The following is a 16,623-nucleotide window of genomic DNA, read 5'->3' as shown; positions in this document are numbered from 1 at the left end:
GTGCAGTACGGCTGCTGATGAGGCAACACGTTTTTCTTACTCGCCTGAACGGGCAAACACAGTGACTCTGTCACAGATACAGCGATAATCCTGGACTTACGGCATCCGGGGCACCTTCGAGAGATACTATAAAGTAGTTTGTACACCTTGTGGGATTCAATGCCCCATCTGTCTCGTCCCAAGCTGCAGGCGACAGTCCCCCGAACATACAACATAAACTCCACGCTATATAGCGATGTAAATCTCCGCAGAGACCAGCAGACGTGAGTCCAGCAGATACACCAGCGTTGTAGTGACTTGCCTTCAACGTTCTGCACTCCCCATCTCCCTCAAGAAACCGCCATTGATCACACACGTGCTCAGTTTGCACACGGCCGAAGGTGTTGTCTCTGTGCACGTCCTACAACCTTTTAGGTGTCATAACCGTAGTACGATCCTCAATAAAACATTCCGTTGTTAAGTGTCATTATTGATTGACCATATATCATTGACCATATATCAACAACACAAGAGTTATGACACTTATTTATTTCACATTAAAGGACGAAAAATTTTACACTCGAAACAGCTGAGCAACGTTCTCACTATGAAGGCCGCTCTACACTTGTAGCCCGGTATTCTTTTTTACGAATCTCGTTACATAATCTCGTGTTCAGTATTGTTTGTTACTCTGTGTGCAATATGCATTAATAATCTTATGACAAGTAGTCGGAAACTGTGGAAGTCGCATAGTGAATTAGTCGTTTCAGTAAAGGCGGCTCTGCCCCTTGTGTTACTGATTTATTTGTTTATTTACAATGCCCCAAAGGCTTTTGCGAGCATTGCATGGGGGGTGGGGTTGTACAGATATGAACATAACAAGCATAAGCAAAAACATTAGGTATAATAAATGCACTTGACAAATAAGGGTGCGAAAAGAAAGGAATCAATTGATTACTTGTGAATGGTTAAATGGTAGATGATATCTTCCTATGAAACGTGGTGTGATCAGTGAGCTCCGCAATATTCAAAGGAATATCATTCCAGTTAATAGTAGTCTTACAAAAAAAATGATTTAGCAAAGATGTCAGTGTGGCAGACGAAAAGAGTTACCTTGTACAAATGGTCGAAGCGGGGAAAGATTGTGGAAGAACGAGTGATAGGTGAAATGCTAGGCGGAATGGTATGAATGAACTTGTGAAACAGAGACAACCTTGCAATGTATCGACGTCTTTCTAGGTTAGGGAGTTGAAGTTGTTGTTTAATTACCGAGACTGAAGAATGACGTGAGTAATCACCACCGATGAAACGGGCTGCTCTATTCTGGATGGCTTCAAGAGCGGAGGATAAGTATTGTTGAGGAGGCTCCCACAAAGCTGAGGCATACTCCAGTTTTGAACGTACTAGTGATGTGATAAGTATGCTAGTTTCCTAATTTCCTAGGGTGCGAATTTCAGGTTACGTCGAACATAGCCAAGAGTCCGGTTAGCATTGCCAGCAATGAATTCAATGTGCTTGTTCCAAGTTAGGTCTTGGGAGAGATGAATGTAAAGATACTTGTAGGAGCTTACTTTAGTAAGAGCAATGTCGTTTAATGAGTATGGATGTGGAGAAAAACGGCCGTTATTGCGACGGACAAAAGTAATAACATTACATTTGTTAAGGTTAAGAGGCATCTGCCAGGTTGATTGAGATTCAGCATTGAATATGCCTTTGAGGTAAGGAAACGAGAACAATAATTTATGTACACCTTGGAAGCCAACTTTGTAACCTAGTTTACGATCCCTTGGGAATTCCTGCCGATATTTTGTCGGTAGCAGCCCTTGGCAAATAAATGGCCAATGAGACAAGATTCGTATAAGCTGACCAGCAATGAAGGTAATGTAGTATATGCTGTATTCTTGTGCATGCGTAAGCACCTCAGAAAATTTTCAGGGTCTCTCCTGGTATACCTGAACATCACTAGTGTAGCGCTGCAGAACTATGGTCGAGCATCATAAAAGCCAACGCAAGCCGTGTCAATATATTTATGAACCATATTGAAGTTGAAGGGGCATGTTAAGGTCCGATCCCCCACGTTTAAGAGTGGGTTACGCTCACGGACGTTGTTCTCAGTTGACACGTCAATGTCTTTTGGAAGTTCGTAACCACAATCACTTGCCGTGTTTTAGCTCCTGGCAACCCATTATTTCGTATGGTAACGTATGCTATCGTTGTTTTGCTTCGTGGCCCGACGTAGAGCTAAGTCGCAGCTAATGCTCAGATCTTTCATTGGTGTGCTGTACGTTGTCTGGTTCCATTTCGCTACATGTCTCCCGGGACGACTGGCCGCATAGTTGTGCACGAGAACCTGCTTTGGTTGGCACATCAATTTCATCAGTGGAGGCGTACATCGGAGGGTTCGGTTCAATATAGAATTCGGTGTAGGTTCGTTTCCTGATCTCGATTGTTGTCTCTGAAACCTGTTTCCTGACCAGTCGGTGTGTTGGATAACGAAACGCGTCTTTGACCTCATTTGTGACTGTCATTGTTTCTATTCTAGTTATAAGCCTTTGGGGTTCTACCTCATTCATGCTGAGGGATGCCTGTATTGAGCCCTCAGAGCTGCTTCTGTTCGAATATCGATGAGTACTGAACGACAGACTGTCGGTAGAAGCCTTCCGTAGTTTCTCTACGCTGCTTGATTCTTCTTGGACACCTTCTTGGTCCTGCGTGGCAGCAGACGTAATCACCCTTTCCGATTGCGCTGTCGCTTCATATTCGCTACTTGACTTTGGAGCTCCCTCCGCCTTTTGAGTTTCTTTAAGGACATCGTGCGTGGGCTGCTCAAGAGGTCTTCTTCCAGATTTTCCTGGTTCTTCCAGCGATACTTGTTTCACGCTTCCGGTACTGTCCTCTTGGTTAGGTTGGAAAGGTTCACTAGCTGAAGGTCTGAGTAGCGTTATTGACCTCTCTCCTTTGTGTAGCACATCTGGTACCAAAAGGCCCTCAGATTGCCTTGCTGCATCACATTGGAGCTCTTGCACTGCGGATCGTGATCCATGGGCTTCATCGGCAGGCACAGCCGAAGTCGATTCTGCTGGTGATGTCTTCGTCGCCTCCGCTCTTGCTGCCAAGGCTTCTTTGACACCAACTTCGTCATTGTGGTCCTTCTCGTAATCAAGATCCGGCGAAATAATGTCAGATACGAGAGTTCGCATGAACACAGGGTGCTTCGCACCGTCGTCAGCTTCGTCGTCTTGGGCATCATCGTCGTCGTCGTCCTCGTCGTGTGGACCTTCCTCCTGTTCTTTTAGCAACCGATGCTTTGTGACAGCGATGGAGTCTTTTCTTCTGTAGTTGAGCTGAGATGGAGGGATGAAGGCGTCATCATCTTCTGATGTTGGGCTCCCAAATTCGTTCCTCAGTGCCTCTTCAGTATCATGATCCTCATTTCTGTCTGATGCTTTTATGTCACCTGCTTCTTCACTTGATTCGCTTTCACATTCGTAATGTATCATGCGATCCTCAACTCTAATAGTTACTGGAGTGGACTTCTTGCTTTGTTGGGTGTTCATGTCATCTGGTGAGGTTTCCGATGACGAAAGTGGGGGTTGGGGGGGTTTCTCTTTTGTTCTGGGCGAAGAGGCGCTCGACCTACGCCGTGGCGAGGTCGGGACTTCAATTGTCTTATATGACTTTACAACTTCTTCACCTCGTTTGTTCTCCTCTTCTATATCAGTGTTGGACTTTACGTGAGCATCTCTTTCGGATACTCCTGTATTCCTATTCGTGACAGTCTTCACCTTCTGTTTTCGTTCCTTGACAGTTTTTGTAACCGCATCTAATGTGCATCTTCTCTTGAGACCTACGACTACCCTTACATTCGAGCACTCGTCCTTTCCACCACTGTTCCCACGCTGTTTCACCAGCTGAGGACCTCCCATCGGATCAGCTTCCTGGCCTTCACTGTCACCTTTCATGCTAGACAGAGAAATTTTTGGTTGTGTGTCCACTGTGGAAGCCATTCGGAACATATCCGGTGAGTCCATATCGTGACCTAAATACCGTCGCCTTTTCTCTCTTGAAACGTGGAGTTGGGTTCGGACATTACCTCAGCACGGTGAGGTAAGACGCTTCACCAGCACGTAGTCTAAGCTCCTATGACCACATCACCACTACCGAGATCTTCTGCCGAGGTCTTCTGTCTTCTATCGCTCACCTCGCCGGTTTCGTGGGCGGACAACAGCGTATCGCGGTACTGCTATGGCTCACCTCTTCCGGGATACTTCATGCATTACCTGCGAGCACTGCAGCTTGCGCCTCCGAAACCGTGCAAATGCCGGGGACCGCCGTTCGACGTTGTCTTCATTTGGGATCCCACAAGAGTCTGGGGGGAGAAAAGCCTTGCTGTTATTCATGTTGTGCTTTCAGTGCCTTCTTCTTCTTTGGTCTAGCATTACATGTTTAATCTCCGGACAGAAGCTTAGATAACATGTTCCAAGAATAAGAAAGACAAGCAGAGTTTCGAACTGTAATGGGGAACGTCTGCTGAACGTCTCAAAGGGGGCAGAATTGGAGTCACGGAAACTGAATTGTTGAGTATCTGGCAACGAACAAGAAAAATCTTGGTACTTCCCTGAATGTGGTTGAGAGAGCACAAATGGTACCCTACCTGGGTATTGCGAAGGGTGTACGAGTTTGATCTGTGTATAAGAGCTGTCGCGGGACTAGCACAGAACTGCGGACGTTTAAGTTGACACAGAGTGAATACGAGATTTGTAAGAAACATTTATTTTTCGGCCTAGCCAAGGCTGCAAAGTACGTCCTCGATCTTTTGCTCTGGCTTCACGTATGTGATATGAGCGAGGATAAAAAATATCGCTATCACTTCAACGGCTGTGTAATACACACACGAATGACTTCTTGCTGCTGAACAGATTATATTGTTTCCCCTGCGGTGGATAGACGAGTTCTGCGAATACCATAGCTTCTTTTTTTTTCTTTTTTTACTAAGCTTTTGTACTTATGTGGTTGGAGCTAGGGCGTCTGGGTGTTGTTACTTTGCAGCTGCGTCGGGCTTTGCAGGCTCCGGCGCCTTTGTGGAATCCGGAGGTTTTGCGCCTGCATCGGGCTTTGCAGGCTCCGGCGTCTTTGTGGAAGTCGGAGATTTTTCATCGGCCGGCGAGTCTTCATTGATATCGATCACGGTCGGAGGCTTGAAGATTGGGTGCTTCTTATCATCATCAGCCTCTTCTTCCTCCTCATCCTCATCTTCGTTTTCCGGCCCCTCTTCCGCGGCCTTCATCATACGCAATTTTGTGACCGCGATAGAGTCCTTGCGCCTGAAGTTAAGACGTGGAGGAGGCGCATCATCGATGTCATCATCGTCGTCTCCTGGAGTAGATTCCTTCTTCTGCTCGGGTTTATCTTCAATCCCCTGGAACCCAAGTTTCTTTTCGGTCGGCGGCGATACAGCCTCAGTGCTTGGGATTCGTAAAATCGGTTTCGAAGAAGCGTGGTCCAATTCTTCAGGAGCTTTTTCAGCAGCTTTTTCAGCGGTTTCTTTCATGTCCGTAGCGGTGCTGAAGCTTTGGTTATCCACCGATTCGGAGGCAAACAATGTAGATGCGACTGCTGCTGCAGCTTGTGTAACATGTGACGCAGGTGCTTGCGCATCTGTTTTCGATCCGTAGGACTCGATCACCTCTTCATTGCGCTTGCTGTGCTCCTCAACCTTGCTGGTGGACGCGACATGAGCGTCCTTTTCTTCCAGCCCAGTGTTCCTATTAGAAACCACTTTCTCGCTCTCCTTGCGTTCAATAACTGTCTTTGTGACAGTCTCGAGGGTGAGCTTACGCCGAATTTCTCTGAGCGATTGATTTATCTTATTTGACTGTTGTCCGACTCCAGGGGGTGGAGGTGAGACGCTTTGTGTCCTCTCTGCAACGCTTATGTTGCTCACAGAAGGATTTGACGGCGCTGGATTGTTGAAAGAGATTCGAAATGTCTCCACCGATTCTATGTCAATGTCCATCGGTTCGATGACGTCTGATTTTAAGGGCACAAGCTGTTCCACAAGGTCCCGTGACAAGTGCTGTGGGTCGTCGTCTTGGTTTAATAAGTTGGGTTCTGATATTGTCTTTCTGTCGTGCATTTCATTGCCACTCTGCGTGGAGGTTACGGCACCGGCAAACCCAGGCGCATTTTTCATCACGATCTTCTGACCTGTCCGTTGCCCAGGTGTAGTTATAGTATCAATATCATTTTTCTGGGACAGTACCTTTGGCATGTCATGGACACCCCTAAGCTCCGGAGACTCAACCTTGATTCCGACACCTGCTGTAGCGGATGCGCTTCGCCTCGAAAGGGGTGCACGTCCTTCCCTGGAGGGGTTTTGGCTGCTCACCGGAGCCTTGGCGGTGTCCATTTTGTACCGGCTCCCTGCAAACGAAGCCCGCCCGCCTTCTCCTTCACGGGCACCGGAGCTTCTTCTTCTCGTTCTTCGTCTCTTGCTTCCTTTGCTGTTACATTGTAAGTATAAATTATCGTTCTCTAATCTTTCTTCTTCCCACAAGACTAGCTGGAAAATATTAGTGACGCAGAAATATTAGTGCTTTCCGTAATTTACGCAAAACATGAGGCAAAAAAACGATAACAACTGAGGTAGTTGACTAACGCAACAATTTGTGTATGGGAGTACAGGGCTATGTGATGGCTTCCTAGTTGGCCCCTGCTGCTAGTCCTGTTGACGACTCTGTGAACCCGCATATGGCCAATGGAAGACTCGTCTTCAAAAAGTGTGTTATCTGGTAAGCATCTCGTTGTCCTCCTTTTATCGAAGTGTGTTTGCATTAAGAGTACAGAAGTGCGTGTATACGTTAAGTGTGGCGTACAAAGAGCTGGAGAAAAAACCTAAAAACATGAGTTAACAGGCTCGTGTTCGTCGCAACGTAATTTAAGCGTGTCTTGCCATCAAGCGAAATACGTGAGTCCAACAGAAAACTTTCTGAATAAAACTTCGCTCTTTGCTTTACATGGAAAAGGCTGACGTCTTTGCGAAGCCAATGTTTCCCATTCCACACTCTTGAATGAAGGAGACTGATGTAATAACGATCTGCGGTAGGTTCCTCCACATATAAATTTGGAAGACGAAGACGACGACTTATCGTTTTCATCGCCGAGGGCGCAATAACCCAGCTGAAGAAAACACGGCCCATCCCCGTGGTTCGGGGACCACTATGGACCCGACGCGAACTCCGGAGAGCTGTCCTGGCTCCGCTCAATCTCGCAACAGATCCGGAGTGTACTCCGGACGCGGCAGAGCGCGAGTTCTGAGCAAGGCAGAGTCATCGGAGCCTCAAGGGATGCAGCTGGCACATCGCGAGCAGCACAGACTCTCAATGCAACCCATCACGTCAGAGCAAAACTCAGTGTTGAACATTGCCAAACGGAAGCAAACCCTGTGCTCAAACCTGTCTGCTTCGTGTAAAATCGCTGGAATTGATAACATCTCATATCCTCGTGCTGCGAAAAAGAAATGTGATAAGTTCCTCAACATTAAGTTGTTGGAAGGATCTGATTTCGGTTCAGTGCTTGATGCGAGTGTGTACAAGTACGCCTGCTCCGAGTTCAGCGTAACTCCCGCCACAGAAGATATGATTGCATCTACTTGCGATGCGTTAGAAACGTTTCGCACTGATTTGAATATTGATGTTTCGCTAGAGCCGTCCATTACAATAGCTGACCTTGCGGAAGTTACTAGAAGTCTTGATATACCTGTTGATGCCCCTACTAGCAAACCAGGAGTGGGAGTACCTCCTAGTAAGAATGAGACACCACAGGGGATCCGCACGACACAATTCCTAAAAGGGGTTAGAAGAAAACTCGTTGTGGACACAGTGACCAAGACCGTCACAGAACGCAACGAATGGGCAAAGACGGTCACCAACTTGAACACGGGAATGGAACAGAAAGACGTACGTGTTGAATCAAAGATAAATAAAGAAGAACACTGTAAACGTGAAGAAGAAGTAATAGAATCGTACTGCACAAGGGCCTCCATCATACCGGAGTCAGCCACTACCGCTACATTCCCCATTGCAGAGGTAGTCTCAACTCCGGCCGAAGCACCTCCAACTCTCTTCTACACAGACAGCACAGGAGATAGCCAGACTTGGACACTTGCGCGAGAGTCTATACCACGACTCTCTGCGGTGTCGCACCCAGCTGTGGAAGTACCTCCAGTCTCGGCTAAACCCAAGGAAGAAGCTGTACCGAGTGTACGTGGCACAAGCTTAGAGACATCTGCCAGACCAATTCTAAAACCCCCCGTAGAGCAGAGACGTTCGGAAGATAAAAGCAGAAGGCTGGGTTTCCAAGAGGTCGAAGAAAAACCTCCTGAAGTACAAAAGAAAGAAGTCATTGCGGACGAGGATGAGGAGCTATCCGAACCTCCACCGTCACGGTTCAGTAAGATGAGGCGTAAGGACTCCATAGCAGTTACAAAGCTGCGGCTGATGAAGGAGACGCCTGCGGAGGATGAAGAGCTGGACGAGGAAGAAAGTGAACCTGAAGATGGCCAAAAGCGGCCCATATTCATGGCTCCGATTATTATCTCCCTGGGCGCAAGCGAACCTACTAGTGCTGGTGATATCTCGCCAGCGACAGCATCTCCTCAGGAACCAACAAAAGGCGTAGAGGAAGTGGACGTCACGAGAAAGGTAACACAAGCTAAGGAAGTTGTAACGGAAGGTACAAAATTGCCAGAGGAGCAAGGGAAAGCGGAGCCAGCCGAAAAAGCTGTAACGCCTTCTGAACACGTGATAGAAAAGCTAGCTGAATTGGAAGCAACAAAAGCGGCTGGGGCAGCTCTCAAAGAAGTGACTGAAAAAGTGGCGGGAAGGCCTCCTGAGGTAGAGCCAGAAGAAGGGATTGAAAAAGTTCCTAAAAAGGTCGCAGGAGAGCCTGTTGAGGTAGTACCCGTAGAAGAGGCTGAAAGAGTTCCCGAAAAAACGGCAGAAAAGCCTACTGAGGTCAAGGAAGTAAAAGGAGCTGTAGCGCTTCCTGAAGAAGTGGCAGGAAAGCCTGCTGAAGTAGGACCAGTAGAAGAGGCTGAAAAACTTCCCGAAAAAGTGGTAAAAAAGCCTGCTGAGGCAGGGCCAGCAGAAGAGGCGGAAAAACTTCCCGAAAAAGTGGCAGAAAAGCCTGCTGGGTTAGGGCCAGTAGAAGAGGCTCAAAAACCTCCCGAAAAAGTGGCAGATAAGATAACTGAGGTAGAGCCAGTAGTAGAGGCTGAAAAACTTCCCGAAAAAGTGGCAGAACAGCCTGCTGAGGCAGGGCCAGCAGAAGAGGCTGAAAAACTTCCCGAAAAAGTGGCAGAAAAGCCTGCTGAGGTAGTGCCAGTAGAAGAGGCTGAAAAACCTTCCGAAAAAGTGGCAGAAAAGCCTACTGAGGTAAAGCCAATAGGAGAGGCTGAAAAACTTCCCGAAAAAGTGGCAGAGCAGCCTGCTACGGCACGGCCAGCAGAAGAGGTTGAAAAACCTCCCGGAAAAGTGGCAGAAAAGCCTACTGAGGTAGAGCCAGTAGGAGAGGCTGAAAAACTTCCCGAAAAAGTGGCAGAACAGCCTGCTGAGGCAGGGCCAGCAGAAGAGGCCGAAAAACCTTCCGAAAAAGTGGCAGAAAAGCCTACTGTGGTAGAGCCAGTAGGAGAGGCTGAAAAACTTCTCGAAAAAGCAGCAGAAAAACCTACTGAGATAGAGCCAGTAGGAGAGGCTGAAAAACTTCCCGAAAAAGAGACAGAAAAGCCTACTGAGGTAGGGCCAACAGAAGAGGCTGAAAAACTTCCCGAAAAAGTGTCAGAAAAGCCTGCTGAGGTAAGGCCAGTAGAAGAGGCGAAACAACTTCCCGAAAAAGTGGCAGAAGAACCTACTGAGGTAGAGCCAGTAGGAGAAGTTGAAAAACTTCCCGAAACAGTGGCAGAACAGCCTGCTGAGGCAAGGCCAGCAGCAGAGGCTGAAAAACCTCCGAGAAAACTGACAGAAAAACCTACTGAGGAAGAGCCTGTAGAAGGGGCTGAAGGAGTTGTCGAAAAAGTGATAGAAAAGCCTGCTGATGTAGAGCCTCCAGAAAAGGTTGCAGCACTCCGCGATCACGATAGAAGAGAGCAAGCTGAGACGGAACCATCAAAACAAGCCGTGGCAGCTCTTCAAGAAGCAGTAGCAGAAAAACGGGTAGGTCTAGAACCTGTCAAAAAAGCTGCTGTACATCCTGAAGCTAGAGCAGGAAAGCCAGACGAAGTGGAGACAACTAAAGCGGAAGTAACGCCCAAAAGACAGGTTGTTACAGAGAAAGTAACAGGTGTCTTACCTGACGTAAGACCAGTAAAAGAGCTTGTAGCGCATTACGAAAAGGTTATGGCCTCGCCAGCCGAAAAGTCGTTGGAAAAGCGGGGTCTGGTGGTACCATACACAGAATTTGGCGCACTCATAGAGAAAGCGACAGAAGACGTAATACCTGTTGAGCCCTTGAAATTTGCTTTAGTTGCAGCCGAAGAAGCAGCTCAGGCAGAAACAATTGATCAAACAAAAGTAGCAGCCGAAAAGGCGACGGAAGTATTATATGAGGCAGAGAAATTTACACAAGAAATGACAAAGGAAAAGGAAGCAGTCACTGACAACTCGCTTGTAGAAATAAGTGAAAATTTGAACGAGGTTCAACCTAAGATAGAGTACCCATTGCCTGTCGAAAGAAGTGAACAGCCTATAGCCATTATAGCAGAAGAGTCCTTGGTAGAAACAACCCCAGAAGAGGTTGTAAGTAGACCAACAGAGGATGGACGCGTTGAGGCTCTGAAAACAACAGAACAGTTGCGCGAAGTGCAACCAGAGCCGGAACAGACAGAGTTGGCAGGCGGAGTTTCAGAAGAACCTGTAACATTCCCTACTGAAACTACGGCAGATGGAACGAAGGCAGTCGTACAAGAATTGACGCGAAGGCCTTCCATGGTTGCCCATATGCTGTTGCCTAGAATAACTATACAACCGCTTGATTTACATGAAGTGGAACAGGCTAAAGTTCCTATGGAGAAAATGCCTAGAGCTGAAATAACAACGGAAGAGAGAGAAACAGTTGTAGGAGAAGTGACAGGAAAGCCAACTGATCTACAACCGGTGGAGCAGGCTGCAACAACCGTGGAGAAGATGCCATCCGAAGTAACCACGGAGGAGATAGAGACAATTGTAAAGGGGGTGACGCGGAAACCTTCCATGGTTGCGCATATGTTGCTACGTGAACCAACTGAAAAACCAATAGGTTTACAGGTGGCAGAGCAGGCTGAGGTACCTGTGGAGAAAACGCATGAAGTACCACCTACAATTAAAGCTGAAGTAACGACGGAAAAAATAGAGACAGTTGTAAAACAGGTCACACGAAAGCCTTCGATGGTTGCGCATATGTTGCTACCCGAACCAACTGAAAAGCCAACAGGTTTACAGCTGACTGAGAAGGCTGAAGGACCTGTTGAGAAAATACCTGAAGTACCACCCACAGTTCCCGCGGAAGTAACGACGGAAGAGATAGAGACAGTTGTAAAAGAGGTGACGCGGAAGCCTTCGATGGTCGCCCATATGTTGCTTCTTGAACCAACTGAAAAACCAACGGGTTTACAGCTGGCAGAGAAGGCTGAAGCACCAGTGGAGAAAATACTTGAAGTACCACCTACAGTTCCCGCGGAAGTAACGACAGAAGAGATAGAGACAGTTGTAAAAGAGGTGACGCGGAAGCCTTCGATGGTCGCCCATATGTTGCTTCTTGAACCAACTGAAAAACCAACGGGTTTACAGCTGGCAGAGAAGGCTGAAGCACCAGTGGAGAAAATACATGAAGTACCACCTACAGTTCCCGCGGAAGTAACGACGGAAGAGATAGAGACAGTTGTAAAGGAGGTGACGCGGAAGCCTTCGATGGTCGCCCATATGTTGCTTCTTGAACCAACTGAAAAACCAATGGGTTTACAGCTGGCAGAGAAGGCTGAAGCACCGGTGGAGAAAATACCTGAAGTACCACCTACAGTTCCCGCGGAAGTAACCACGGAAGAGATAGAGACAGTTGTAAAAGAGGTGACGCGGAAGCCTTCTATGGTCGCCCATATGTTGCTTCCTGAACCAACTGAAAAACCAACGGGTTTGCAGTTGGCAGTGAAGGCAGAAGCACCAGTGAAAAAAATACATGAAGTACCACCTACAGTTCCCGCGGAAGTAACGACGGAAGAGATGGAGACAGTTGTAAAGGAGGTGACGCGGAAGCCTTCGATGGTCGCCCATATGTTGCTTCCTGAACCAACTGAAAAACCAACGGGTTTGCAGTTGGCAGAGAAGGCAGAAGCACCAGTGGAGAAAATACATGAAGTACCACCTACAGTTCCCGCGGAAGTAACGACGGAAGAGATGGAGACAGTTGTAAAGGAGGTGACGCGGAAGCCTTCGATGGTCGCCCATATGTTGCTTCTTGAACCAACTGAAAAACCAACGGGTTTACAGCTGGCAGAGAAGGCTGAAGCACCGGTGGAGAAAATACCTGAAGTACCACCTACAGTTCCCGCGGAAGTAACCACGGAAGAGATAGAGACAGTTGTAAAAGAGGTAACGCGGAAGCCTTCTATGGTCGCCCATATGTTGCTTCCTGAACCAACTGAAAAACCAACGGGTTTGCAGTTGGCAGAGAAGGCTGAAGCACCAGTGGAGAAAATACATGAAGTACCACCTACAGTTCCCGCGGAAGCAACGACGGAAGAGATAGAGACAGTTGTAAAGGAGGTGACGCGGAAGCCTTCGATGGTCGCCCATATGTTGCTTCCTGAACCAACTGAAAAACCAACGGGTTTGCAGTTGGCAGAAAAGGCTGAAGCACCAGTGGAGAAAATACATGAAGTACCACCTACAGTTCCCGCGGAAGCAAAGACGGAAGAGATAGAGATAGTTGTAAAGGAGGTGACGCGAAAGCCTTCGATGGTCGCCCATATGTTGCTTCTTGAACCAACTGAAAAACCAATGGGTTTACAGCTGGCAGAGAAGGCTGAAGCACCAGTGGAGAAAATACATGAAGTACCACCTACAGTTCCCGCGGAAGTAACGACGGAAGAGATGGAGACAGTTGTAAAGGAGGTGACGCGGAAGCCTTCGATGGTCGCCCACATGTTGCTTCTTGAACCAACTGAAAAACCAACGGGTTTACAGCTGGCAGAGAAGGTTGAAGCACCTGTGGAGAAAATACCTGAAGTACCACCCACAGTTTCAGCGAAAGTAACGACGGAAGAAATAGAGACTATTCTAAAAGAGGCGACGCGGAAACCTTCGATGGTTGCCCATATGCTGCTACCTGAACCAACTGAAAAACCAACAGCTTTACAGTTGGTAGAGGAGGCTGGGGCACCATTGGAGAAAATACCTGAAGTACGGCCTACAGTTCCAGCGGAAGTAGCGATGGAAGAGTTAGAGGAAGTCGTGAAAGAGGTCACGCGAAAGCCTTCGATGGTTGCCCATATGGTGCTACCCGAACCAATTGAAAAACCAACCGGTTTGCAACTGGCAGAGAAGGCTGAGGCACCAATGGAGAAAACGCCTGAAGTACCGCCTACAGTTCCTGCGGAAGTAACTATGGAAGAAATAGAGACAACTGCAAAAGATGTGACACGGAAGCCTTCAATGGTTGCCCACATGTTGCTAGCTGGAACAGCTGAGGAACCAACTGATTTACAGCCTGTAGAGAGAAGACCTGAAGTGTATCCTAGTGGCCCAGCTGAAATGACGGCACAAGAGGGGGAGACAGCGATAAAGGAGAAGGCTGAGGAAAAAGTGCCGGAGATTCCCGTTGCAGGTATAGCCGACTTCACAAAGGACGAGAAAGTTACCAAAGAAGTAGCACGAAAGCCCTCAGAAGTCGCTCACATGGTGGTCGTTCAAATAAGCGAAGAACACAAGGAACTGGAGCCTAGCAATGAAGTTCAAGGTCCTGTACTAAGCGTCCCCGGGGAGCGTGCAGAAGCAGCGAGTCAGGAGGAGATGCTTAAGATGGAGAGGACCGGCTATGAAATTGCTGCTAATATGATGCTGGTTGAGAGGAAACCAACGGGAGAGACCGAGATAGTTGCTGTGCAAGAGGGAAGAATGATTGAACAACCAACATTAGAAGTGGCCGAGGCAAGAGTGCCAGATATTCAACACAAACGCGAGACTGTCATGGAGCCTTCTGTTAAGGAGCCTACTCCTGAAAGTGTCCCCGTCGAAAGTGTAACAGAAGGCACCACTCAGCCCACGGAAGAAACAGATCAGATGCGAAAGACTCCTGTGTACGAAGTGCACGAACCTGCTGAAGCCCAAGCTGTACCTCACCTAGAGCTGTCTCTTGAAACGGCCCTAGTAGAGATCAGACCTGAACACGTAGCACCTGTTTTAGAGGAAGGCATATCCGAGCACCCCTTGGAAGACATCGTAAAGCATGTCGTGCATGTAGAACTGCTGCAAAAGGAAGGTGAAAAGCAGGAGGATCAGAGAGTACCCGCAGCTCGTGCACTTGTTGAGGTTCCAACAACAACTATTGTAGAAGAACCTTCTAAGCAAGACATTACCACAGAGATCCTTAAGAAACCACCTGAAAAGATCTTGAAAGATGAAGCAGCCAAGGGGATTCCAACGAAGAAGGTCTCCCAGGAAGCCGAGGAAATTGCGAAAATGACAGAGAAAATTCCGACAGAAGAAGAGAAACCATCGGAGGTTCTCCACGGAACACCGCCATTGATGTTGACATACAGTCCAATACTTCCACCAGTTATCGCGGAACAGGAGCCCGTTATTGCTGAAAGGGTGCAAATTATTTCCGAACAAGAACCGTTGCTGCCGCCTCCTACACCCGAAATCCCGCATGCTGAACCAAGCCGTACAACCCAGGAAGAGAAAGCACGCGTACCTCCTGTAGAGGAGGCGCCACTAACGCTCCCAAGCCCAGAGGCAAAGCCTTCTTTACCTAGGGAAGTAAAGACATTCGAAGAAACCGAGCCACGCCCTCCCGATCTAGGCGAAGAACGTCCATCTGAAGAACCAATGCGTGCACCACCGCTTCATATAGCTGAATCCCTATCCGAGCCAAGACCGCAACTGCTGGAAGAGCCAGAAATGCCAGAAATAATTCCTGCCATAACATATGAACCATTCCAAGTGTCACCGTCTGAACTAGGTGCAGAGCCTAAGGGTAAGGCTGAACAGACAGAAGATGCACAGCAACCCGCTGGTTCTTCTGATTTCACTATAGAACGTGACATAGGCGATATTGCAGGGTTAAGCCATGCAGAGTTGATTGAAGTAGCCTTAGAACGACCTCACAAAACACGATCTGTGAAGGAAGTGAGAAACGTCGAAAGCTCCTTCATGACCTCGGAGGTACGCGAGGTGATCCACTATCCGCACCATAAAGTCACGAGGACGCATATTTCAGAGACAAAAGTTGTAAGAGAGACGAGGTCGTACAGCGAACTTCTTGTAGAACCGAATTCCGGTGAAACCCAGCCAACAAACGACAGTCAAGCATCTGGACCCGCGCCGCCCGAACCAACCGCACCCATATTGGTGTCACAGGATAAGAGACGACAAGTGAAAACCATGTCTGAACAGTCGATGAGCGGTGGGCCCACCGATGCAGCAACCAGGCGTCATCAAAAGATGCTTAGCATGGAGCAGAGCAGCCTCTCGGAAGAGTTAAGAGAATCTGAGAACTTTAGGTCTGCGTCACTAAGTCTGTTGGGGCTGAGAAGAGCATCCGACTTTTACGAGTTCAGCAATAGAGGTAAACAGTTAAGCATGAGAAGCTCAATAGAAACATCGTCAGACTTTATGCCATTGGACTACGTAGCAACGCTCCCTAGGCAGACACCGAAGGCCGGCCTACCTACATGCCAAGAGGAGGTAGTCGACGCATGCTTCAATGTTTCTGAATTAGATAAACTAGAACATTTTGAGGACTGGACAGGAGGCAGTTTAATGTCCTCTTCCGCTGTGCCTCTTTCCAGAGGTGTGATACCACGTTATTTGGGAAGCATGTTTGCTTGCTCTGAGGTTAGCAAAGCTAGTGAATTCACCGAACTCAGTGAAACGCGGTGTGTGACAGAAGAACTGCACAGAAGGATCGGTGACGCAGCTTCAGATCAAAAGCAAAACTGATAACACCACACTGACTTTCAGTCAATAATGTGTCAGTGTTCGTGCCGTAATTGTTTTGATAATTAAACATGCAGACAACATTGTCCAACTGATGGCTAGATGCAGCAACTAGTGGGTTCAGTTTCGTGCTGACATTTAATCTGATCGACTGTATCATTTAGGGGCTCTCTAGATGAATATTACAGCAGGCGCATCTTGTAGTAACCCGATCCGACCCTCTCTGGTACTGGCATTGGTATCTTACAAAGGTATTGTGTAGACCTCATTCAAGATAAATGCCTTCTACCTTGCGCTGAGAATCCCGCTGAGAATCGCGGGATCACGGAAAAGCATTTCCAGGTATCGTATGTGTGCGGAACCATTTTTAGACGACAGCACTTTGGCCGGACGCAGGAACGCCAATATGTATGCCAGCAGTACCCACATTTGCTTCGAAAGATGATCTGGCGATGTT

The 16,623-nt window shown here is 47.9% G+C and overlaps 3 protein-coding genes across 3 annotated transcripts; 1 reads left to right on the top strand and 2 right to left on the bottom strand.

The window, feature by feature from the left end:
• Window positions 1–2,231: 2,231 nt before the first annotated feature.
• LOC135384716 (protein Aatf-like) lies at window positions 2,232–3,941 on the bottom strand. Its single transcript, XM_064613904.1, has one exon. The coding sequence runs from the start codon at window positions 3,939–3,941 to the stop codon at window positions 2,232–2,234; it is 1,710 nt and encodes a 569-aa protein (XP_064469974.1).
• A 1,076-nt stretch (window positions 3,942–5,017) lies between these two features.
• Window positions 5,018–6,388, bottom strand: LOC135384715 (uncharacterized). Its single transcript, XM_064613903.1, has one exon. The coding sequence runs from the start codon at window positions 6,386–6,388 to the stop codon at window positions 5,018–5,020; it is 1,371 nt and encodes a 456-aa protein (XP_064469973.1).
• A 743-nt stretch (window positions 6,389–7,131) lies between these two features.
• Window positions 7,132–16,252, top strand: LOC135385491 (titin-like). Its single transcript, XM_064614833.1, has one exon. It carries the CDS (start codon window positions 7,200–7,202, stop codon window positions 16,167–16,169), a length of 8,970 nt encoding a protein of 2,989 aa, XP_064470903.1. The 5' UTR covers window positions 7,132–7,199; the 3' UTR covers window positions 16,170–16,252.
• The last annotated feature ends 371 nt before the right edge of the window (window positions 16,253–16,623 follow it).

Source organism: Ornithodoros turicata, chromosome 2 (assembly GCF_037126465.1).
Source record: "Ornithodoros turicata isolate Travis chromosome 2, ASM3712646v1, whole genome shotgun sequence".
Lineage (NCBI taxonomy): Eukaryota > Metazoa > Arthropoda > Arachnida > Ixodida > Argasidae > Ornithodoros > Ornithodoros turicata.
The sequence above is the reverse complement of the archived record's forward strand: the minus strand, read 5'-3'. Positions and strand labels throughout refer to the sequence as shown.